General features: G+C 38.8%; 2 protein-coding genes across 2 annotated transcripts in view; both read right to left on the reverse strand.

Annotated features, from left to right (window-relative positions):
* Window positions 1-111: 111 nt before the first annotated feature.
* ARL1 (ARF like GTPase 1) lies at window positions 112-6097 on the reverse strand (the record flags this gene model as incomplete). The annotated part of the gene is given in 6 exon segments (NM_001245392.1): window positions 112-488; window positions 678-856; window positions 1574-1685; window positions 2630-2711; window positions 4033-4170; window positions 5981-6097. Coding segments are annotated over 6 exon segments (546 nt in total). The 3' UTR covers window positions 112-457.
* Window positions 6098-7312: 1215 nt separating this feature from the next.
* NUP205 (nucleoporin 205) overlaps window positions 7313-23808 on the reverse strand; it is a 45818-nt gene continuing 29322 nt past the window's right edge. The window contains exons 26-43 of the mRNA XM_030262515.4: window positions 23589-23746; window positions 22528-22608; window positions 21509-21700; window positions 19645-19915; window positions 19100-19198; window positions 17779-17927; window positions 16873-17064; window positions 16063-16184; window positions 14827-14965; window positions 14482-14608; window positions 13461-13537; window positions 12526-12654; window positions 11861-11987; window positions 10990-11156; window positions 10458-10581; window positions 9491-9619; window positions 8720-8793; window positions 7313-7669 (exon numbers count right to left, since the gene is read on the reverse strand). Coding sequence (XP_030118375.3) covers window positions 7517-7669; window positions 8720-8793; window positions 9491-9619; window positions 10458-10581; window positions 10990-11156; window positions 11861-11987; window positions 12526-12654; window positions 13461-13537; window positions 14482-14608; window positions 14827-14965; window positions 16063-16184; window positions 16873-17064; window positions 17779-17927; window positions 19100-19198; window positions 19645-19915; window positions 21509-21700; window positions 22528-22608; window positions 23589-23746 — 2510 coding nt within the window. The 3' untranslated portion in view covers window positions 7313-7516. The remainder of the gene's footprint in view (window positions 7670-8719; window positions 8794-9490; window positions 9620-10457; window positions 10582-10989; window positions 11157-11860; window positions 11988-12525; window positions 12655-13460; window positions 13538-14481; window positions 14609-14826; window positions 14966-16062; window positions 16185-16872; window positions 17065-17778; window positions 17928-19099; window positions 19199-19644; window positions 19916-21508; window positions 21701-22527; window positions 22609-23588; window positions 23747-23808) is intronic.

Here is a 23808-nt window from a genome sequence, read left to right on the forward strand (position 1 = left end):
CACTGAAGGTGCACCTCTGCAGCTGTTCAGCTACATGGCTGCTGGAACCGGCAGCACTTGGACTTGTTTCTGTAAAGCAAGCAGCCTCTAGCAAGCACCACACCCCTCGGGTATAGCTGACAGTTCCAGATTTTATTAGTGTTCTATCTACACCAATATGCTGGCCACCAAAACCACCAAAGGAAGGGGGAATGACAAAAAAAACACCAACTTGCTCAGCTAGTAAGACTTTCATACAAATTAACATAAGTACATTCTTTAAACAAAAAGAAAGAAATTGAGTATCATAATGTACACATTCACTTATTTCAGTTTGACAATTGGAGAGAGGCATCCACATTACAGAAGTCAAATTCAAATCTGTTCTATTTACAAGTATCTGTGGCCTGAAAATACTTAACTGCAGAAAGGAGGATGCTGGCTATAGCTGACACTTCTTGCACTGGTCAGTTTTGTATCACTGCCTGCTCTTCAAGGCTTCCACCAACCTAGGAAAAAGATTAAGTCAGTTTACTGAAAAGTCATTTCAATTCTGCTGAAATACTCCCAGCAGAAAAACAGCCATTCTTCTAATGTGGACTCTTTTACATCAGACTATCCACAAATCCAGTCTTACTAAAAAACCCAAATAAGTAAAATTAGGTATATGAATGAAGCATAACTAGACTGGTACTCACCATTCCATTGCTTCATCAAGCCCTGTGCCTTTAGTTGCAGAGGTTTTGAATATCTGCCATTTTCGGTCCTTCAAAGCTGGTAAGCCAAGGGCATTTGCCATTTCTGTGGGAGTCATGGCCTGTTCCATGTCCTGTTTATTTGCAAACACCACCAAAATGGCTTTCTTCAGCTCTTCTTCCTAAAAAAAAGTAAAAATTGTGGAAGTTGTTGCAGAGACTTCCATGGAATTTAAGGAGAGAAAACCTATACAATAAAAAACCAGACATATAATAAAAAATAATTTCAGCAGCTCTCAATTATTTTGTTTGCTGATTTCTGTTCTGTAGAAAATTCTTCAGTGAAAGAATGGTGTTTATTTTCAATTCCAGGATGATATCCAATAGGAGCAGTTTCAAAACATGGCCAGTCCAAGTTACAAAACAAGCTGCTAGCTGGATTTAACAATGCACATTAAATGAGCTTGCAGGTATTTTGGGCAACAAGGCATGAGAGAGAAAGGAAGTGTTACTCAACTCACTTCTATTACCTTGTTCTACATTTGTTCTTCAGCTTCAAAATATTGTAGGATACTAATTACTGTCAATCCTTCAGGGCTTGATCTTGTCACACTGCAGTACTGAGCAGCTGTCCTGGCAGGCAGATGAATTTTCGTATGACGGCAAGGCTAAATAAAATTAACTGTCCAGATAATGCTGCACAAACCCATGAAATACCTGCAGAGTATTCAGCGCTTTTTCAGTCAGAACTGCTGCATGGGCTATGCTGAGGGCTGAAGTTTCACAAATGAAGCTGAGCTTCACTTGGTTCACTGAATCGAATTTCATATTTACTCAAAAAAACCTTTTAATTTCTGAATTTGTTTTACTGATAATGACTGTGATCCTTGTTTTCTTACCTCTAACATAGCAACAAGCTCTGATTTTGAAGTGCCAATTCTGTCTCGATCGCAGCTGTCCACTACGTAAATGACAGCATCTGTGTTTGAGTAGTAACACCGCCAGTAGGGCCTGCAAAGGAGAGAGAAGTTCCAGTCATGTCATTTGCATGTTAGCAGTTCTTTTTAGCTAGATAATTAAAAACAGATCACCGAGAATAAATAAAAACTGTATCCAGGGTGAAAGGCCCCAGGAAGCAAGTAGATTTCTTGAAGAAGCTACAAAAATGAAAAGACAGTAGAAATACTCTCTATTTTTTGGCAGAAACAAAAAAGGAAAAAAAAACACAACACAAAGCAAATAAAGCAGCAACTTGAAAACAGGAAAAGAACAAACATGCTGAGGACAGATTTATTTGGGAATCAGACTGAAGGACATCAGGTCCATAACCAAGGGACAGGGAAGCAAAGGAAGTTTAACGACATAGACATCTTCATTAGTCACCAATGAAGGATCCCCAGAGAAATCTTAAATGACTAATTAATACAGGCAAGTAATTAACAAGGACCAAAACAAACAACCTTTTTCAGAATTACTGTACTGAAACTAAAAAGAGAAGGAACCTTTATCACTAACTGCACCCTGCTACTGAGCACTGAAAAAGGAATCGCAAGGGGATCATACAGGGGTACTGTTAATGACTTATTACAAAACTTGTGAAGCTTGCTAAAAAATTACCATCTATACCTAAATCCAACTTCACTATTCTTAAGAATGCAAAGCTAGGAAGTATCGTCTGGGTCTTTAACACCCCCTTCATTCATTCTCAGAATGCTACTCAATTGCCTACTACACTAATAAATTTGTAAAACCAAATACAAATTAATACACCAGTTTGGTTTGTTTTCCAATATGTAGTGCATCACAGGTTTTACAAACTGAATTCCATTAGATGAAAATGCTCTCCTGAGAATGGGCTTTTTAAACTTAAATAATTTTCAGAAATGCCTGCTATGAGAATTCCAAGAACTTGGCACATTTTAGAGAAAGTTAATTGAGTTTAAGAAATCTATTACCTTATGCTTGTCTGTCCTCCTAAGTCCCAGACTTGAAATTTCAGATTCTTGTAGGTCACTGTCTCAACATTGAAGCCAATGGCTGAAACAAAGTTAAACAATTTTACTGTTGGTGATTTTCCTGTTTTTCTGAAGAATATCACAGCACTCAGTTTAAGATTTTCAGACCCGAAAATTCTCAGTAGCTGCATAATGAAGCTCATGCCTTTGAAAAGCTACCCCAACAAACATGACTCAAAATAATGCATAAATATTTATTTTGAACTAATAAACCACATTGTAAACATATTGTAGAGTTTTGTAACAAATGCTAAGGTGGTTAAAAATCAACAGTAGTGTATCTGAAATCATCAAAAGGAACAGAGCAAGGGTTCAAGAACTGGCCTGCTGTGATAACCAAGTACACAACTGACAGCAGGTGAGCACTTAGGAATGTGTCCTGTCCACACAAGGCCCGCACTCTTTTAAGAGCCACAGCAGAACCAAAGCAAAACCAACTTCTCAGGAGAGGACTTGATACCAATGTCTGGAAGATGCCAACAAGGCTGCAGTATCACATATGTCATTCCCTGTTCTGCCAGCCCAGAGAAACACAGCACCGGGAAGTGAACAGTGGGCACAGGCTGCTTAAAATTTATATGGAGGCTGAAATAAACAAAACCCTCAGGCAAAAAACTTATGTCCTAGCAAACTGTTGGCTTCTAAAAGGTAATAGAGTCCTGAGCAAAGTCAGGAGGAACACAACAGACATGACAGGGACATAAAAAAGTCAAGCATCCTTTGTCCCTCATGTTACATAGAATGACTACGGCCAGAACACTTGGGCACACACACTGGGTGGGTGTGGCTGCATGAATGCAAAGACAAGTGGTAAAATCAATTGCATTTTTAAAAATATGCATCATCTTCTCCCTTGAAACCTCACATTGAATTTTGTTACATTTTCTACAGAATGTAAAGCTACATTATGTGATTTCTTCTTCTCCATGTTAAACAAAAGTGTTTATATAACCCTTGTCAAAAAAAAAGGTACACCATCCTATGTACAGCAACAATGACCTGTGAAGTTCACATAACAGTTATATTTGGAAACAAAAGAATTATACAGTCCACAACTTATCATCTATTGAATGCTGACCTATCACGAATAGCCTGCGAAATCATGCTATCAATCTAGAGGTCAAATGCTTTTTGCATTTTGCAAGGCAGTATAAAATATTCTTTTGTAATACTTTTATCCAAGAAAAGTTCTTAGATACAACAGTGCAAGGCTTCCACAACATAAGGTCCTTTTGTTTATGAAGGAAGGATGTAGTAAGTTTGGCTGGCAAAGTTTATGTGTCAGAGCTACAGGAAAATCACAGGTTCCATGCAAATATTCTCCCTATGGGCAGATCACTTACTTGGAATGGTGGTAACAACTTCTCCAACTTGTAACCTGTAGAGAATGGTTGTTTTTCCTGCTCCATCCAACCCCAGGATGAGAATCCTCATCTCTCGAGTTCCAAATAAACTGGAAAAGATGGTAGAGAAAAAGCCCCCTACAAAAACCAGAAGAGAAAGACATTTCAATGTCAGCCAGCTCTCTGGAGGATATGCAGACTGACCTCATTTCTTACTGGCCTACAAGATGTTTCTCTTCTCCAGTGAAAAAGGACAAGTCCAGGTTGTTGCTCAGATGGCTGTGTGTTCAACAGCAGCATGTCCTCCTGGTTTATGTTGCCATTTTATGATTTACGGTAGCTCACTCCAGCAAATCACACTGCAGCAGCATCAAATCTCACTGCAGTTACCATTTTATTTTTTTCTTTTCTCTCATTTGCCAAAATATGAGTCATCTTCTTTTTGGCTTGTATCAGACTCTACGTTTTCAGTGCCAGAGACTATACCAAGACCAAAAGAAGCCTGAAAGAATTCAGAATCAGAAGATGTCTACGGTCTTCCACAGGACCACCCACTTCTTTTTTTCTTAAAATTAGGTATAAATCAGTAGGTACATATTAAATCATTTAATTACAAACAGCAAAGCTGCACCAAATCAAGTAGGTTAATGCTACAGAGAAGTCTAGCAGCTGATTTTAAATGCCCTTCTCATTCTTTTCATCAAAACTGGCTTGCCCCACCATCTCATTTATTCTCTAAATCCATGCAAGAGTACTTGTGGCCAGGCTAATATCTGATTTATGCCTACTAGATTTTTATTCATAAAAAGAATACTGATGTTCTAAGCCAGTAACAATTTTTTTCCAAAGATTTTTATAATAAACATATTAAATGATAAATCATAACTTTGTAAATACACTTAAAACCTGCAAAAGGTAATGAAACATCCAACAAGCCAGAATCACTGACAACACCGATAAATATATCAGAGAAAAATTAAGAAGATTTGCAACCAAAATCATACTGAAAGGTGTTTGAATAAAAATTATTCCCTATGTTTGCCTGTCTAGGCATCTGCTTTTCCAGGGAAAGGAGGGAGCAATGAACTTATACGTCAGAAGGAACTCAGACTGATAACAGGCTGCTTTATTTCTTCTAAGCCCATCCCACCACAGAAGCCATATATGCTACAGACCTGTAAAACAAGGAAAAGGTACAAGGGACCATCAGTTGCCAGTCTGCACAGTGCTGCTCATGGCACCTCTTACTGCCAGACAGGCAAATAACCTTAAGAGAACTGAGCTGGAAAAAGGTCTTTCAACAGAAATATCACAAGTAGAAGGTTACCAGTGGTCGCATGGAGGACTAAGATGCAAAAATTCTTTCAGTCAGTAACTTTGCTTGCCACCAGACACCTCTCACTCCCTCTTTTAATATGCTATTGTGCATGCTCTTCCCACGCTAAAACACTGCTCAAATACCATCTGCAACAGGACAGGTTCACCTCAATCACTCAACCCTCAGATCAGGGCCTCTCTTTAATATACCCTCTACTTCATTTACCAGTCTGCAGGACCTCCTCTCCCAATCCGCTCCTTATCAGCAGCCCATTACAGACTTGATTCAGAGTTTAATTTTGCCAGGTGGCAGGAGTACAGAAGCCTGAGGATATGGCCGAACACGCCCTCCTGCCACTGCTCGGACGCCTCGCCATCGCAAGGCAGCTCCCAGGCGGCCTGCGGGCGCTCCAGGCCCGGCTGTCCGGGAACCGGGGCCCGGCCTGGGGCAGGTGGGCATCGCCCAAGCGCGGCCCTCGGCCCGGCCTCTCGCCGCCGGCGGGCAGGAGACCGCCCCTCCCCACGGCAGAGCCCAACACCGACCCGTCCGCCCGCCCCCGCCTCCTCGGCCGCCGGGAAGGGCCGTGAGGGACGGGGCCCCTCGGGCAGCCGCCTCCCGCTCGCTCCTCACCCATGTCGAGCCGCTCCGCCGGCGCTCCGGCCCGCCCCGCTCCGCTGCCCTCGCCGCGCTGGCCCTGCCGCCGCCGCCGCCCGGCTCCACGTCGAACGCCGCGGCGAGTAAAGAGAGCGCTCCGCGCCCGCCGCCGTTTCGACACACGGAGCCCGGCTGCACCCCCGGCGCGCAGAAAACGGCCTGGGAGCGGAACCCTCCCCGGACGGGCCCGGGTGGGAATCAGAGCGGGGAGAAAGGTTTGGAGAATAAAAACCGCGGCCCCGGGGCCAGCCCGTGACGAATCTGCGGCGCCGGAACGCGCGGCGGGCGGGGCCCGGCGGCGTCACCGCCCGGGGCCGCCGCGCTGCCGGCGAGAGCCGCGCGGCGAACGGGACCGCCGGGCGCACCGCGCACAGCTCGGAACGCGGCCTGCTTCAGGGGACTGCTCCGAGCCAGCACACTTCTGGGATTAGGGACTGCCTCTCGCCGGGCGGTGGAGAAACAAGAAACATTCCCTGCTGGAAGTCTATAGTCAAAGTTCAGCTGATACCAAGCTGCTCCTATGGATTAGCCAAGAGGCCTCACCTGACAGCAGCACTGTCATCATCCCTGCATAAAAATACGTCATCTATGTAATTAAGTTGTGCAGATAAGTAAATATAAAATCATAAAAATGTGAACTATTACATAATGAAAATTCAGAGGAAACCGTGTACAAGGCACACATGAACTGGGCCGTAAGCTCAGCTCCGTAAGGGAAAAGTGTAACAGATCTCATGTCAATAATCAGTGATTACGCTTTTTTTAATAGCTTTTTTTACAGAAGATACAAGGATATATGAATGCCTCATAGGATAACAATCTAATTATCGAACCAACCTACCATTCACGATTACTGGCTTCCTCCCCATGCACTTTATTCTGTCCTTACACTAGAGTTGCAGCAAGAAAAGCACAGAAACCTTTACTCCCCCAGCCACAAGAACTAAACCTATAGCAGTTACCTTCCATGACTTTTATCACTTTCCTCATTTAAACTTGTTCAAAGAGAAGCAGCTTGTACTTCTTTCGTCTGAAAAAAAGGCAGGATGAGGGGGAGCAGAAATTAGCAGTTCACAGTACAAAACGAATATAAAATCCACACCGCAGTAACCAGTCTGCAAGTGATGAAATGGGAACTCTATGGTTTCATTAAACTTCTGTGTGAAACAGGAACACCACAGACAAAGATATTTTAGTTTTCTCTGAAAGCATCAACAAATGTAGTATCATCACAGCTGCAGAACTTCCTGTTTCCTTGAGGCCTTCCATTAGAATTCTTTCTTGCTTGAAATTTTACATTATTCATAATTCAGTCGAAAACAATCCTTTATTTTTTATGTCAAGTTGGGAGCAGTAGGAAAGAATACAGAAAACTCATCCACGGGGATAAAAAAAAGTAACAAAATAATTCTGGCAGTATTTAGAAAATGTTTGATCTATAAAATGCAATGATCCAGAAGGCCTGCCCTAGTACACAGCTTCACTGAGCAAGCAACATGTACCAAGTGTCTTTTAGGTCCTTGATATCCTTAGGAGACCACGGATACGTCTAATGAGAGCTTGAATAAAGGTGTACCGCGAGCGAATCTTGGAATATAAACCTTCGATGTCCAGGAGCTTCTTCTGCAGAGATTCACCAAAGCTGTTTGTGGCTTCAATCTGAAGCTGAGAAACATAGATTTAATGCAGTCGTCAATACAAAATTTTTTCTTCCTGAAATGCCAGCTTATCATCCACTGCCTATCAACATCTTCACTACAATTTAGTCTCTGACCTGCTTTCCCTGCTTTTTTCTGACTTCTCTAATAAGTACTACTTATTCTGTTTTAGGAATTATTGGTTATCATTCAGCTTCTTCACTCAAGAGTCCTACAAACACATCTTCCAATTAAAATTTTCCTAGTCCTTTAAGGACTTTTTAGAGAGTCTATGTGCACCAACAACTTTTTTTTTTCATTAATGCATATGTAAAGAGTCACTGAATTAACTATATTTTAAGTATTTTACCGAGATGATATTGTACACTTCACTTTTGAACAAACAAAATAAATGACAGATGCCTCATCACAAAACACACAGCAACTTTCCTTACAATTCTATATCTTAAAAAGGTACTTGATACTGCAGTTTTGAAGAACAGCTTTTTCTGCATAGTCATAGAAATGTCAGTGGGATTTATTAATATCTTTTTTCCTGCCACTTCTGCATCAAATTGATACAAACTATTTTATTTCTGTGTAAGTAGAAATTACTTCTATTCTACCATTCACATTTTATAGTCTCCTCAGTTCCTGCTACCCTTTTGATCTCATTTCTCTATAGCCTGAAGCTGACCTATAGTGAACAGTGTGATCACAGAAAATTTAAAAACTTGCCATCATATTGCAGGTCTTTCAAGGACATCTGGTGTTTTTGGAAAGCTGTTATTACAAAACACCATTTGACTGCTTGGTAAGAGGAAAAGAATGATTATTTTATACGTATAGCTTACTTTTTACATAGCTCTTCATATTAAGATTCAAAGGTATGTGCACAGCAGCAAAAGTGCCACCTGTTTCACAGTATTTTCCAAAACAATTTTGCAATGCTTCACTAATCTTAAATTTGTGTTACTGCAGATTGTTCAGAAGTGGGAAAACAACAGTCAGACTGTTTCTAATAGCTGCAGGGCAGCCAGGAGCATTCTGTATCCTGTAGCAGACTGTCACATCTCACCTGTTCTATATCGTGCTGGCTCACTCGATTCAGTCCACTACTGAAATCCAAGCTTGGCTCAGAACCAAAGGAATCTGGCAATAGAAAACAAGATGTTAAAATTATGTTGGCTGCTCCACACTATCTCTATATCAAGTCATATAACAAATTTAAAACAGTGTTCTAATTTGATCCAGAAGTAAACTTACACATTAGAAATTACACTCGTTTTTTTACTTAAATGACAGAGAAAATACATAAAGAGTGAATCATAAATAATTTTGATCACACAACATGGCACTTTAAGCAAAAGACTCTTCCACAAACTCACTCTCCCTGATTTCCTTCCATTTCTTTCATTTTTAGAAGATGAAATTCAATTAACTTAAAATCCTCTAGTGAATCAATGGTGGCTATAATTATAAACATATTTTTAAACCACCAATATTAACTTTAAATTTCATCTTAAATTATTCTGAAATATTTTTCTATAAACTATTTTGGATCATTTATCTGATTATGTTAGCTGAACTTTAGTTAGTTTGAAGAGCAGAAATAAAAAAAATAGTTACTTTTACTTTCCTTTGGAAGTTGTGTGTAAAAAACCCAGAAGTCTGTGAGTAACCAATATCAGTATTGTCAATTCTCCAGTGAAATATCCAAATGTGTGCCAAATCCAAACATAATCTCTTTTATTAAATATAAAATGTAATATATTAATAGTATGAAATCAGTTTTAAAGCTAATCATAAGAAGTTATTCAAAGGCATTTTGATGCTTGAGAAATTTTACCTTGCAGCCTTCCTTTCTTAAATGACATCCTAGAGGACAGCAGTGGGTCTTGGGAGTCAGTGGGTGTGCAGTGCAGTAGGTAGTGTTCCAGATGGCGCCAAAGAATGAAGAGACAGATTTCTATGACATCTGCAGACACACCTCAGTGAAGGACTCCAGTTTGGTTGTCTTTGGATTGTACATTTACTGCATGAGCATATTTACACACTTGGAAACAGCTGCAGATGTCAGCTCAACCACCTGTTACCTCCTTCACTGCCACAGCCCAGCGATGGATCGCTCACACTCACTGTCCTCATCACCCTGCAGAGCCTCAATCCAGAGCCTCAGGAAGACAGCAGAGTATGGAGTGCTCATGTGGTTTGTAAAAGTACCTCAGCTGCACACAGTAAGTAAAGCTGAGGTTATAAAGCCAGGCATGGCAGTAACATCTTAGGTGACAACAGGGAAGCGTGCAAGAGCACATCTTTCCCAAGGGAGGTTGCAGAAGAAAATTCAGATCTGTTGAAGACAATTCTTTTGTGCATGACTGGTTATTTCCATAGAATTACTGGTGTTTATGAAATTTAGGTTTATGCAAGGTTGGCTGTAAGACTACAAATTCCTATTATGAAAGGAACATCAAAATTATTTTTCAAAGTATTTCTTCCACCACACTTAGACATGTGTGAATGTTTATGGGGCCTGAACACTAAAACTGAAGAGCTGGGCTGTAACAATTCCTTTACTGGCATATTGCAGAAAGTCCTAGCTGGGTTTCAAAATGGGAATTACTAATTTGAAAATCCTTACATTCTGGCAGTAGCAGAGCAATACCCTTGTAACTTAATTGTCAGTATTTCAAATTTACTTTTTGCAAAGAATTTTTGTTAAAAGTGATCAGAAATCTAGGTTAAAAAACCCTGTTTCTATCTCTCTGTTTTTCTGGATCATCACCTTGAGGGTCATTTCCATTTTAAAAGGATACAGGAACAGAGGGAGAGTAACTTGGCTCGGTTATTTATTAGTTTCACCAGGCGCCGCCTTGCCAATACGTATTTTTGGGAAGTGGAAATCTTGTCAACCCCAGCTGGCATAACTGACTGACACAACTGTGATGGGAAGAGAAAAAAACAGAAAGACAGTAGCAAATTACAAAACATCAAGAGAAATAAGCAAATAAGGTTACTTGCTAATATCTAGAACTTTCTTCTAAGCTGCTATTTCTTTACAACCTTGCTCTCTATTTTGAATTTGCATAACCTTGCTGATAAAAAAAATGGAAAAATGAAACCCATCTCCAAGCAACTATAATGAAAGTCACAACTTTTACAAAGTTAAGCCAAATATTTTCCCTAAAGTTTTAGATCACTCCTTCTATGGACCCCTTTCACCAAGAGCAGGAAAGAATATGCACAAGAAGTGGAACTACTTGCTTATCAAAGATGCTTTGGAGCCTTTGTTACAGCCATGTCCAAGTTACTACAATACAGAAACTACAGAGTCAGAAGAATAATTACCTCTTTTATTTCATCTGGTGGCAGTTGCTCCACATTTTGCAGTTTGTTAACATTCTGACGATGGCTGTCATAATAACTGAAGAAATCACTAGTGCTCTGTTTCAGAAGGTAAACAATAATGCCCAGGCCAGGCAAGTGCCAATATGGGACCACTGGTGTTTGTGTATCTAGACAAGATGTTGAAGATAAGAAAACAAAACTAAAAAACCCCAAGAAATCAATAAGTTATGCTCTCTGTCAATAACCTAGTGAAAGATAGGAAAGCACTGGCAAGTATATTTTGTATTTTGCACTTGCATCAGAAGTAACATAAATGTAAATCTAGGCAAAAAGTTCTGTGACTGCAGTATTAAAAGGCAGTCAGTCTAGTGCAGTACTAAGTATAAAATGTGAAATGCAATTAGATTAGAAGACTTACTATTTACATATTTTAGCCATTCAACTGCATAATAACACAGTGTAAACTCTTGCTATGTGTTGCAACAGAGTTGCAATCAGCATCAGAACACATCTTACATGTCATAAATGAGGTCCTAGTTTAAAAAAAATGTAATCCAGCACAGATGCTGAAATCTGATCTTGACTTTTCCCTGTCTTGTGCTATTTATTTACATGCACATATTTCTTCACTGACATATATTTCTGAGGCTGTGGATGAAAAATCAATTTGTTTTAACTGGGATTCGTTTCCTGATTTGGCTTAGTGCAAAGCTGAACAAGCATGGATTCTAGAATGAGAGAGTGAGCAGCTATAATACTGGCATAAAGTGACTTAAACAGTATGTGAAACTACAGCCTCTGGTTCACTATTTTCTAGTAGCCCAAATGTCACATGGTTCAGGCTCACAAAACAGCAAGTGAAAAATCTCACCCTGCCGAGGCCCATCTCGATTGGTTGACTCTGATAGGCTGGGAGTAAACAGACAAACAGTGTGCTGGAAACTGGGGGCACTTTGCAGCATCAGTGACTCACAGTACTCCATCACGTTGGCACAGATCTGTCAACAAAGGAAAGAAGAAAAGACAGCATGTCAATTACAGTATCTACAGACTTTGAAGCATTAAATTTTACATTGACAAATGTCAGTGAACAACATGCTTTGCTCCTCTCTTCTCACCAGAATGTGATTATTCTATTTTCTCATCAGTTACAAACTCTCTTCTACTGCAAGTCTAGGACTTGCAAGTTTGCCTCCTTTCCAAACCTGCTAGCTAAAATTTCTGTATAATTTTAAGTCCCCTTTGGCTTTAAGTTAGCGTTAGCCATTGCCCTCTATACTGAAGTTTCATTTTGAACATTTCTGATCAATTTAAGCCTGCAAAATTCAAAAGTTTTTACACAAAACAATAAAGGTTTCTAATGCAAATGTAAGTAAATACATTTTAAAGGATTACTTTAAATAAAATGTGGACTCCTATACCATACTAAAATCAGGGTAGAGCATTACCACTGCCACATGAAATTATGATAAATAAACAAATCTGCACAGCAGGTAAAATGTTGATACTGAAGCTTCTTGTATCTTGTGTCCTTACCTGTTGCATTGCCAACTCAATTTCATCCCTCTTGTTCACTCTGTCTCCTGCTACGTTATCATCTTGCAGCTTGAACTGACGTAGCCTGTCTGATCCTCCAAACCGACTCAGAAGTCCTAAGCACTGGCGCTGACATAAGAAATGAACATTTAAATTACCATCTCAACAAATTAGGTGCATGATTCTTTTCACTTAAATGATATATGTCCCTTAAAACGCAGTATTAAAGAAAGCAACTCAGATAAAACTTCTAGTACTTTGTAAACAAAACTTAAGTTTTTAGTGTTTTAACTTACCCTGATTTAATTTAAAAATTAATGGCACCCTAAAACACCAGCAATGAGAAATGAGTGCAATTCACAAGTGCACAACTTTTCTTGAGTCTCATGCAGACTATTATACAGAATACTATCAATGACATTTTAGGTTTACCCATTCGCACACCTAAAACGCTTTTACCTATATAGACAAACAAAATCTGAAGTCTGGTAAAAGCAGAGTACAAAAACTAATTCAGTAATAAATAAATGAATCACTAGCATGTCTGATAGACCGAATTGCTGAGCTGGAGACATGCTTCTGGCCAAAGTGGTAACAGACTGTTTCTGCATTACTTCCCATGATTTGGTGTTGGCTTCAAATTTTTCTCTTCACGTAAGTCCTAAGCTAGTACAAAGGGAAGGGAAACAAAGTCCCTGATGCAAGCCTGATGTTGTCAAATGTTGTCTTCTACTGGACAGGGAAGTGTGGGAAGACACCAAAAAACAGACCACCAAAACCCCATCCCACTGCCACAAAAGAAGCCTCACACATTCTTCTTGATGCTGGAAAACATCTCTGTCCCAACTGCTACTATTCAAAGTAGAAAAACAGGAAGAAACACATATAGATAACCAATTCTAAAAGGACATAGGTGAAATATATGACTTTATTACCTGAAATCGCCCTATGTGTCCTTGTAGCTCCATCTGTGTCCCTTCATTAACATCCACATCCAGCTCATTTAGCACTCCTGATAAAAGATACAGCCATTAGGTAACAGTTTGTTTGGGTTTTTTTTTTTAACAGATTTATGCATTGTATACATTTAAATATAAGCATTGATCAGAAATATTTCAGCCAAACATTCAACTTGTATTTTGCATTTTTTGAGCAAAACATTCAGATATGAATGCAGCTACCAGGAGACCCATGACAGCATGTGGCTTGTTCTGGTAAGTAATCAAATGGAGGCAAGGAGGAAGGGAGGCTGGCATGGAAATTACAGCTGTTGTACAAAGGTCTGTATACTGTAAGAAAAAAAATACTTGGGCTAAACCTACAGCTCTGTACTCCTTTCTACTGTAGTCAGACACCTCTCCTGAACAAAGAAAACCATTAAATCAAAACAAAGAAGTTATTTTGAACTGCTAAGCATGCAGAAGAAACCACTATATCCATCACAATTGTTAGTAGTCCTTTGCAAAGGCAAGTCATCCAAGAGAAATGACAGTATGCTAATCTGCCATGCTTCCCTTGCCAGGAAACTTTGTATTTTAAAGAGATAAAAATACAGAAGACATTAAAAAAAAAAAAGGGCATGCAAACAATTCCCTATCTTAATTTCCTCCATTACAGAGCTTATTGAATAAAAATTGTTTTTTGAAGATACCACAGATACTTTGAGCACTTCTATTTGTAAGTCACCTCCAAGACAAAAAGTACTTAGTGTGAGGTAACATGATTGCAAAAAAATGGAAGTCAGATACATATGGGTAAGAGCACTATGTCTACTGCATATTTACTACAAGAAAAATTATTTAACATTTCTTTATTTTTGTCAGAGCTCTGCATGTCAAAAAAAAAAATAAATCTGTATTGCCATGGATATTCTCTTCTGTCTTACTGCTTCTTGACAGAAAACAAAGCCTGACATTATTGCAAATGGCATTGAGACTTCAAAGCTGCAGTTCCTACCAGGCAATGCCGCCTTGCTGATTATTCCTGTCAGGGAGGCCAGCTCCTGGAGAGATCCAACACTTACATCTTGACACCTCAGGATTGCCTGGATAGTATCTGAATGGGAAATTAGGAACTGTAAAACCTGCACCACAAGAAAAAAAGAGAAAATATGATTGCCTCAAAATTTATTGGCAAGCAGAGAGGAAACAATGCTTCTGGAACTTTAAAAGACCTTGTGTACCATTGAGGATGGGATTAAAAAAAAAAACAAAAAGCAACAACTTACTATCAGAGCAAAGGCACATATAATTTCTTTGAATGAGCAATAGTAGTGATACTCACGCATGTTTTGGAACTTACCTGGCCCGCGGCTTGCAAGTGTTGTGCCATGCTGGATGTGAGGATCACTTGGCACAGCTGAAGAGCTGGAAGAAGAATCTGGCGGTAACGTTCCACTGGAGTAGGAATGAAGACTGGGGGATCTCTCATTGCATACATTCTTAGGAGGTTTAAAAAGAAGGGAGGAAAAAAAAAAAGATAAAGAGTATGAGAAGAGTGAAGTCCACTAGTGAGGCAAAGCCTCAGCCTACAATCACTCAAGAACCTAAAACCATTCATATTTCAGTGAGATGTCTAGACTTGAACTGACTTTATAAATGCAACACATTTATGACACACAGCTGCTGCCAGACATTTTCTTTAAGCAGGGAAAATTACTTCTTAGTATTATGCTATACTAAACCAGATAACTTTGTTGCAGAAATACGATACCTGATTACTGCTATACAAAACTAGGTATTCTCAAATATTTTAGGAAGAGTTGTGCTTAATTCTAAAGCAACTGTTAAATACAATCCTCCACAAATGTCCTGTAGGTTTTATACAATCATATTATACAATCTTTTATACAATATTAATCTTATTATTTCAAATAGTATACCTTGACTAAATCTTAAATTTTTCCAAAGTGTTTGAACTCTCAGCGTGTCACTAAGAACTGTAAGTTTAAAACAAGGACCGAGGCTTGAAATCAATCCAGTTAATTTCCCCTAAATATGGAATTTCCTTCTCTGAGATCTTCTCTCAATCACCTCAAAACGACTAACGTGGTATGAAACTTGCCAAGTGGCACATCAAGAAACTTGCCAAGCAATATATAACTGTGAATATTTTTTTAAAACACATAAAATATTCCTGAAATAGCATTTAATTCACTGCTCTCTCAATGCTTTATGGTGGAGGACAAACTCTGCACTTCACTAACTGCAAAGCCCCCAAAATAAGTTTACAGTGTAAGCTGTTTGTCAAACATTACGGTATAAATTATTTTAAAATAATACATTAATCATTTTTATCTGAGATATCAAATAATTTTTTTTGTAGTCTAAGTAATTAGCATGCAAGTACAACCTCATACCCACATCTGAAATTTTCCTCTCAATGAAAGGCAACTTTAAACTGAACTGACAGGTTTAAGAAATATACACACAAACACACAAGTCATTACTCAAAAATCACGAGGCTATAACAAGATGTGATGTGCTTCCAGAAAGACAGTGCCTTGGTTTCACCATCAGCCAGGGAAGCAACACTTACCCCTGATGGTCTGTTTCGGGTCGCATGTCATACACTTGGCACTGTGCCAGCCGCACAATCACACCGGACCGCAACAGCTCTAACGCACCTTGCTGACTTTTGGCTACTCGAGTGAGGAATGCCTACACAAGAGAGAGAAGGTTAAGTTTTGGAGATGCACAATGAGACCTATAATGTCTACTTTCTCACTTGATTTTAACATAATTTCAAATATATTATTTTAGTAAAATATCCTTAAGGAATACCTTCAGGGCAAATAGCTCTGAAGGGTGGCAGGAGCCCCAAGCAAGAGCTTCTGAACTGCCCACCCTTTGCAAAACAAAGGGCACCAGGAACATGGAGCACCAGCCAGAGGACCAGACACTCAGAGACACGGCAGGAGACAAAGACTCAGCTGGAAGACCCCAGATTGACTCACAGAGACTGCTGAGTGTAAAAAAACCCCAGGGGTTCCTTTGTTCAGGGTCCCTTCTCAAAGGCACCAGCTCAAGCTGTCTGAGACTGCCCTGGGAAACCTGGGGTCAAACCAGTAAGGAAACCTGGTCTGAGTGTGTGAGTGTGGTGAGGGTAAAGTGGGACACCCATTGGTCACTGGATCCGCTTGCTATGAAGGAACTTTGGTCCCAGCAGTTAATATCTCTGGTGGGGCAAGTGTGACTGCCAGAGTGCTCCTGCATGGTCAGACAGGAAAGCCTCCTTAACAACATCTCTGAGTACAATCAATGCAAAGTGTAGACAAACAACGTTAACTTAAAAGTAAAATTAAAAAATGAACACTTTAACACAAAATAATTTCTAAAGTACTGTTACCATTTTGGACTCATAGGTGTACAGTGCCTTAAGCAAAGGGGGCTGAGGTGTGAGCAAGCTCTGTAGAGCCAGATCATCATCTGCCAGGCTATCCACAAGCACCTTCAGGTAGCCACTATTCGAGAGATACAACAGCCACTGCTGCTGCTTGTCTACTGAAACAATGTGATCGAGTAAAGCCAATGCCAGCATCTGGGATGAGGGAAGAAAAACAAACAAATCAAAACAGAATTAAACCTATAACATCAATGAGATTTTTAAAAAATACCTAGAAATGTGAAATGCTAAGCAATTTCTTCTAACACCTTCTTCTAAGCAGAATGCATTTCTTCACTACAATTGCAATCATTTACGTGAAAAATATTTTTAGATTTCTTGACACTAGTATAGTATGAGCCAATTACCTTTCTCTATTATTCTTTTAAAAAACATTACACATATTGTTGACCAATAACTCAATAACTAAGGCAAAATATTTTTAAGAAGTATTGCCTCAAGCACGATTACTATTTAGAAACTAGTTTGCCTTCTGACTAGATTCTCAGCTACTGGCTACTATCAGAAATTACTTTGTCATGAAGTCCCATCTTTCCAAGGTGAGTAAGTCCATGACTTAAAAATACTAACAAATAACTGTCACAGAGGTCCCTACCTACATCTTTTCCAGCAGCGCTTTCTACTTTTAAACAACAGGACACACAACCTTGTTGAGAAAAAAATTATTATGCATGTATGGTTCTACTTTCAGCAGCTTGAAGGATGAGTGGGAGGACAGAAACACGAAACAGATCCAGTATCTACAGAACTCCAGTATCTAGTTCTACCTCATGAAACTTCCCATCTCTGCACAGATGATGTTCTTTAAAACAAACAGAACAGTAATTTTAAAAGAATAGATTCATTTACCCGTCCTATCTCGTGGCCATCACAAGCATCACGACAGACCACCTCCATCAGAGCTGCCCCATAACTCTCAATAGTTGCCATGTTTTCCCGTTGCAATTTACTAAACATATCTTCAGGAGCTGTCAAATGTTCCCACATAGTTTTTTTAGCTGTAAAAAAACAAAATAAAATAATAATAACAATTAAAAAAGCAAATAAAACAGAAAATTAAAACATTCAAAGATAGGCATCTTAGCATTAACTTAGCTACATCCTTCAGGCCATTCTCTCTATGCCTTGCAACAAAAGTGCCCCAACAATGGTCAAGGGTTTTTAAATTAACTGCAAATTCTACAAGTCCATCCTGCCTTAAATAACACAGACCAGACAGAGCAAAAAGTGTGGACCTGGGTAAATACATGACCCTTGTAAATAGTCCGCTTAAAATAATTCCAATGTTAGTACTTGTTACATAGATAAACTAATAGGCCTAAAACTGGAAGTGTTCAAGGCCAGGTTGGATGACGCTTTGAGCAACTTGGTCTGCCCATGGCAGGGGGTTAGAATGAGATCATTTTAAAGGTCCCTTCAAACCCAAATCATGCCAGGATTTTATGAACTTTCACTGGGACCAAAGCATTCAGTGTGAGCTAAGTTAACAATGTAACTTAAATGGGAGAGAATGAAACCAAAGCCAGTCATACACTTCAAAGGGGTCATAACAAATTCATCGTTTGTCTTTTTTCTTTTACTACTGTAGCTCAAAACACAAGCCAAGTAAAAGTCTGCATGCAGGTAACTAGCCCCAAGATTTCTTCTCAATTCTTGTCTGACTAATTATTAGAAACATTAACAATTCAAGTATTTTAGCCATTCACAGAGAGAATCTGGTATTTACCATAAGCACTCAAAGATAAATAGTACTCTGGTTAGCTTATTTTTGGCTTGTTTTTTTTTTGTTTTTTTTTTTTTGGGAGGGGATGGTGGTGCGGTGTGTGTAAGGCTGTTGTGCTTGTTTCCCTTGTAGGGGGATCTTCAGACAAAGGAAGAGAAAGGGTATGAAATTATAAACAAACCTTGGAGTTTGTTTTGAGGTTTTTTTGTATGGTTGGTGTTTTGAACTTTTTTTGCTTTGGAATTTATTTTGGGTTTTTTTAAATAGGATCACTATAGTAGGAGTGTACATAAGGATGTGAAGGCATAAGCAATTTATTTCAGAGGCTCTTATTGCAAGATGGTTTCCGTCTATTTCCAGAAGACAACTCAGCATGCAAAACCTGTACCCTGCCGGGTTTAATAACAATTTTTTTTCTGCCCTCTTCCAAATACACTTGGTCCATACCTGCTTCTAAAGTGTCTGGTTCATCTGGTCTCTGGGCAATCTGCAAATAATACAGCAATGATCCATAAAGGTGCGTCCTCACTCTCTGGAAGCCACCACCTGTTAACAAGAAACATCCACAATTAAAACCAAACAAATGTCAATTCCTTAACACCATCTTCCACTGGCACTTAATTTAACTTTCCTATGGCAGTGCTGGCAGAAAAAAAATAAAACAACTTGATTCTTTAAGGTGAAGTTCTACTACTGGCATAAAAGTGTATTTATGAGTAAATTCAGCAAATTTATGATGTTCGAAAATAATGAAAATATGAAATTCTCTTTATAGTAATTTACATATCTCTCTTCTGTTTGTTGTTCAGATTTTTTTAAAGTGTTTGTTTTTTTTTTTGTTATTAACATCAGTTACATCTGTACTAATCATGTAAGATCCGCCTAACTGACTGTAACAAAAATCTTCACTGCAGTATCTGAAAGCAGCTCAGCCCGTCTTTTTACTCTTGGCAGTTGGAATTCCTGTACATGCCCTGCAGAAGTCAACATACCTGTTTTCAAAATGAAATCCAGCAGCTTTTTTAAGATGATGTGGAGGGAGGAGTCACCAACAGAAGCAAAACCCATGGATATGCTCTCAGAGCCAGGTGATGAGGTAAAAGAACCATCCAGCATCAAGACATATTGGGACTGTCCTGCCATAGAGAGGGCAAGTGGCTGTTTCTGCTCCGTTTTCACAGACTGGCTCAGGTGGGCAGTCAGAGTGAACACAGCCCCTGCCACCACTGGCATCAACTCCTGAGCTGCATCATCATCAAGGATCTTAATACAGAAGTAGAAAGACAAAATAAAGGCAAAAGAGAAGAAATGTTTAAAAGTGTCTGATTTCATGACTCATCAAAGTAATTAAATTAGCCTTTCACAACGATTTAATTTATTATGCTTAAGGCTTTCATTGACATGACAGTATTTAAAACACATCAAAATCAGTAATGTCAGAAACTTGTTTAGAAACCTGAGTTGAACATATTTTAATTGAGAAGACCATTAGCATTCTGGATTTTTTTACATAAATCACAGGCAGGCTGATAATCAACTCTGCATGGCAGAAAGGGAAGAAATGTGCTGATATTTGAGATGCATTATTAACAAAAGATTTAAACCTAAGCTAGGGAAAGAATAACTGCTATCTGCTTTGCTATACAGCTATTTTATTACCAAAGGTACTAGTTAAAAAACCAAAAGGGTTGAACATCAAAGAAGCATTAAGACAATGTGGAAAAACACTAATAAGAAGTTTGCATGTATCGTTTTTGTTCACTCTATTATTTGGAAGGTAAATCTCGTATCTTTATCACTAATACTGAAGGAGCTTTCCTTTTAAGCAATATAGTAACTTTGAACAGTAGTTCAATTATTTTCAATAGACAGTAACAATTTTTTTTCTCATCTTCACAAAAGTCTTCACCTAGGTGTTACAGAAAATTAAGAGTCTGATATTTCTTCTTTGTAAAGATTTTATCAAAGAAATTTCTTCAGCTAGTGAAGGCTTGTTTCCTGCTTTTTAATTCAGTTCAAATAAAAAACAAAACCAGCACTCCACTAAAAATAGGTAATTTCTAGGTAATGCCTACAGAAAAAATAATGGTAGTAACAAAAACAAAGCCCAAAAAGGTTACTTTTTTCCTTTGAAAAGATATAACATTTTTATACATATTTCTCAAAACAAAACTCTATTAGCCAGAACTACAAACCACATAACTCTTGCAATAGAGCAAAAAAATAAAAATGCCCCAGCAGACTAAAAAATACAACGATCTTTCATAAAATTTTGCCTTTTAGAATGGATGGGTCAGTAGTAACTGTCTAGTCCGTCTCAAAAATTATTATTAAAACTCATCAGTAAAACACCTAGACTTTTCAGACAAGCTCTCATACTTCCAAAAGCCCTTCTAATTGTAAAATCTTTCGTTTTTCTACTATGACACTTCATTCAACTCTTTAATTTTTCAAAAGCAGCAGCAGTAGGATTTGCATTGAGTCATCCAAACACAGCAAATTAGCAAATACAGCAGCTTCCTTTTAGCCTTCAATAAGTTCTTCTTTGTTTCCCATCAAAGCTGGCTGTTTCTTTTTACACACCATTTCCAGACTACCATCATGCTGGATGATACTGAAATGCTTCTGAAATCTGTCAATATATAGTTCACAGTTCAACAGTAGCTATGTAAGAATGCAGAGTACCCCCTCTGTCCAAAGTGCAATCTACTTCAGCATAGCAGTAATCAGAAAACTAAAAAGAATACTAAAGGCAGACAAAATTTTTTTGGATTACAATCAAAATTGCAGCACTTTCACATAAAAAGATGCAGCAACAAAGTTGAAGGAGAGGGTTGATCTCCAGCAGAGCACTACCTTGTCATGCACATCCTGCAACAGATCCCGGATAATCAGCTGCCTGTCCTCAGCCTGTATGAGATCCTGGGGGCAGGCAGTGAGTATGATTTCCACCAGCTGTCTCCATGACTCCAGAGCGTGCCTCTTGGCATGGAGGCATTGCAGCAGCTTGTTGCGCTCCACGACGTACTGCAGGATAGTGTTGATCTCCTGCAAACCCACCACAAAGAAACTCAGTTACAATGTGCTCAAAGAAATTCATGGTAAAGACAGACTTCTAGTTGACAATTTTTTCTATTAGCAGTAGTCTTCAGAATAAAATGCTAAGTCTTCAGCTTACTAAAAACAAGCTGCTATTACTGCTTTAACAAGGTAGCCCATTCCATTTCTGAGCTGCTTTTCACAGGGCAGACATTATGAATGTCTCAATTTCATAGGAAAAAAAATCGACCAGGAAAATTCTTTTCTAGCACTTTAAAATTGAAACAAAAATAACAATGAAAAAACTATTTGTTCCTTTTTTTCCCACTTAGTCTGAGTAATTTCTCCTTTATCCTTTGCATCCATTTAACCAATTTTGACTTAATTCAAAAGATGCAGGAAACTCAGAAAATAACTAATCTCTGAGTTCACTGAAACTATATCTGTGTAGAAAAAAGGAGAAATAAATCAGCATCACCTGTGAGAGAAAGGCAAAATGATCTTGGCTGTAAGATGAACACACTTGTACTTGAACAGCCAATCTTGACATCAGTGAGTAACTGCTTTCTGTACGGGGAGTGGCAGCTGCAATTGTTATCACTAATGGGGAGGGAAGAGGTTAAAGACAAACAGAAAACAGACTACAGGCCAGCTGTTCAGAGAACAGTATGGTAAGAAGTTAATTTATCAGTTTTGGGGTTTTTGTCTTCAGGAATTACTAAATCTAAGTCAGGACTCAAATCCATAATCTGTTATAGTAATGCTTACTGCTTGACAGGGTAAGAAATCCACCAAGAGCAACAACAAATAGTAGTTAATTTTTTTTCTGTACTTACCTCCATAAGTAAAGGTCTCTGGCCTATTGCTGCCATTCCTTGAAGGGCATTGACTTCTGCAACCAGAACTCTGTGAACGTACTGAAATTAAATGTGAAACTTAAATGATGATACGGTTTAACCTGGCATGTAGATAAATGCCACACAGCAATTCACTCCTTGCCCCAGTGGGGTAGGGGAGAGAACTGGGGGAAAAACAAAATAAAATTTGTAGTTTGAGTTAAAGACAGTTTAGTAGGACACAAAAGGAAAGCGGGGGGAAATAATAAAACATTTAGAATAGTACAAACAAGGGATGCACAAATGCAATTGCTCACTACCTGCCAACTACTGCCCAGCCAGCTCCTGAGCAGCAGCCCACAGACAGCTTTCCCCTCAGTTTATACATTGAGCATGATATCACATGGTATGGACTTTTGTCAAATTTTGGGTCAGCTGTCCTGGCTGTGTCTCCTCCCAGCTTCCTGTGCCCACAGTCTACTCACTGGTGGGTGGTTTGAGAAGCTGAAAAGTCCTTCACTAAGTAAATATTGCTTAGGAACAAGTAAAGGATCAAAGTGCTAGGAACATTACTGTCATCCTAAATCCAAAGCACAATACTATACCTGCTACTATGAAGAAAATTAACAGTATTTGAGCCCAAACTAGGACAAGTGACAAAGGAGATGTATTTGGACCCCCTAAAAGAATCTAGGAGATGACTACATAGTGACAGATGCAACAGATGGACTGGGATTCTAACGAATTTTAGTCATTTTTTAGGGTCATAAATTCTTCAGGACAATTTATAATACACACGTGTCAAGTACTCATCACAATGTGATACAATCGTAAGTAAAGCCTCCAAGAACTACAATAGTACACAACAACATTGCACATGTAATTGTTACACATATGTAGTGCTATGTAGCTGTGTACTGGCAACCAAAGAAATACTATCTGAAACATACACCTTTTACGTAAAAGCAAGTTTCAAAGTATTATTAACACACTGATTTTTTTTTTTAATTACTAAGTTCTAAAATAGCACATGCAACTTGAAAACAAAGACCAATGCTAACCTTGACATTGCAGACCACTTGTCCACGTGCATTCTTGTGCTCACAATTAGTAATGACTTGCTCAATTTGAGCCCGGTCAAAAAAATCCAGTTGTAAAGGCTCTGGAATGTCCTGACTGAAGTCAATTGAATCCAGGATATTTAAGATCTTTCTGCGTACTGGAAATGCAAGTCAATTCAAATTGTATTTGTAAATATCAAGGGGAAACTAAAAAATTAAC

This window comes from Taeniopygia guttata, chromosome 1A, assembly GCF_048771995.1.
Source record: "Taeniopygia guttata chromosome 1A, bTaeGut7.mat, whole genome shotgun sequence".
NCBI classification, from domain to species: Eukaryota; Metazoa; Chordata; class Aves; order Passeriformes; family Estrildidae; genus Taeniopygia; species Taeniopygia guttata.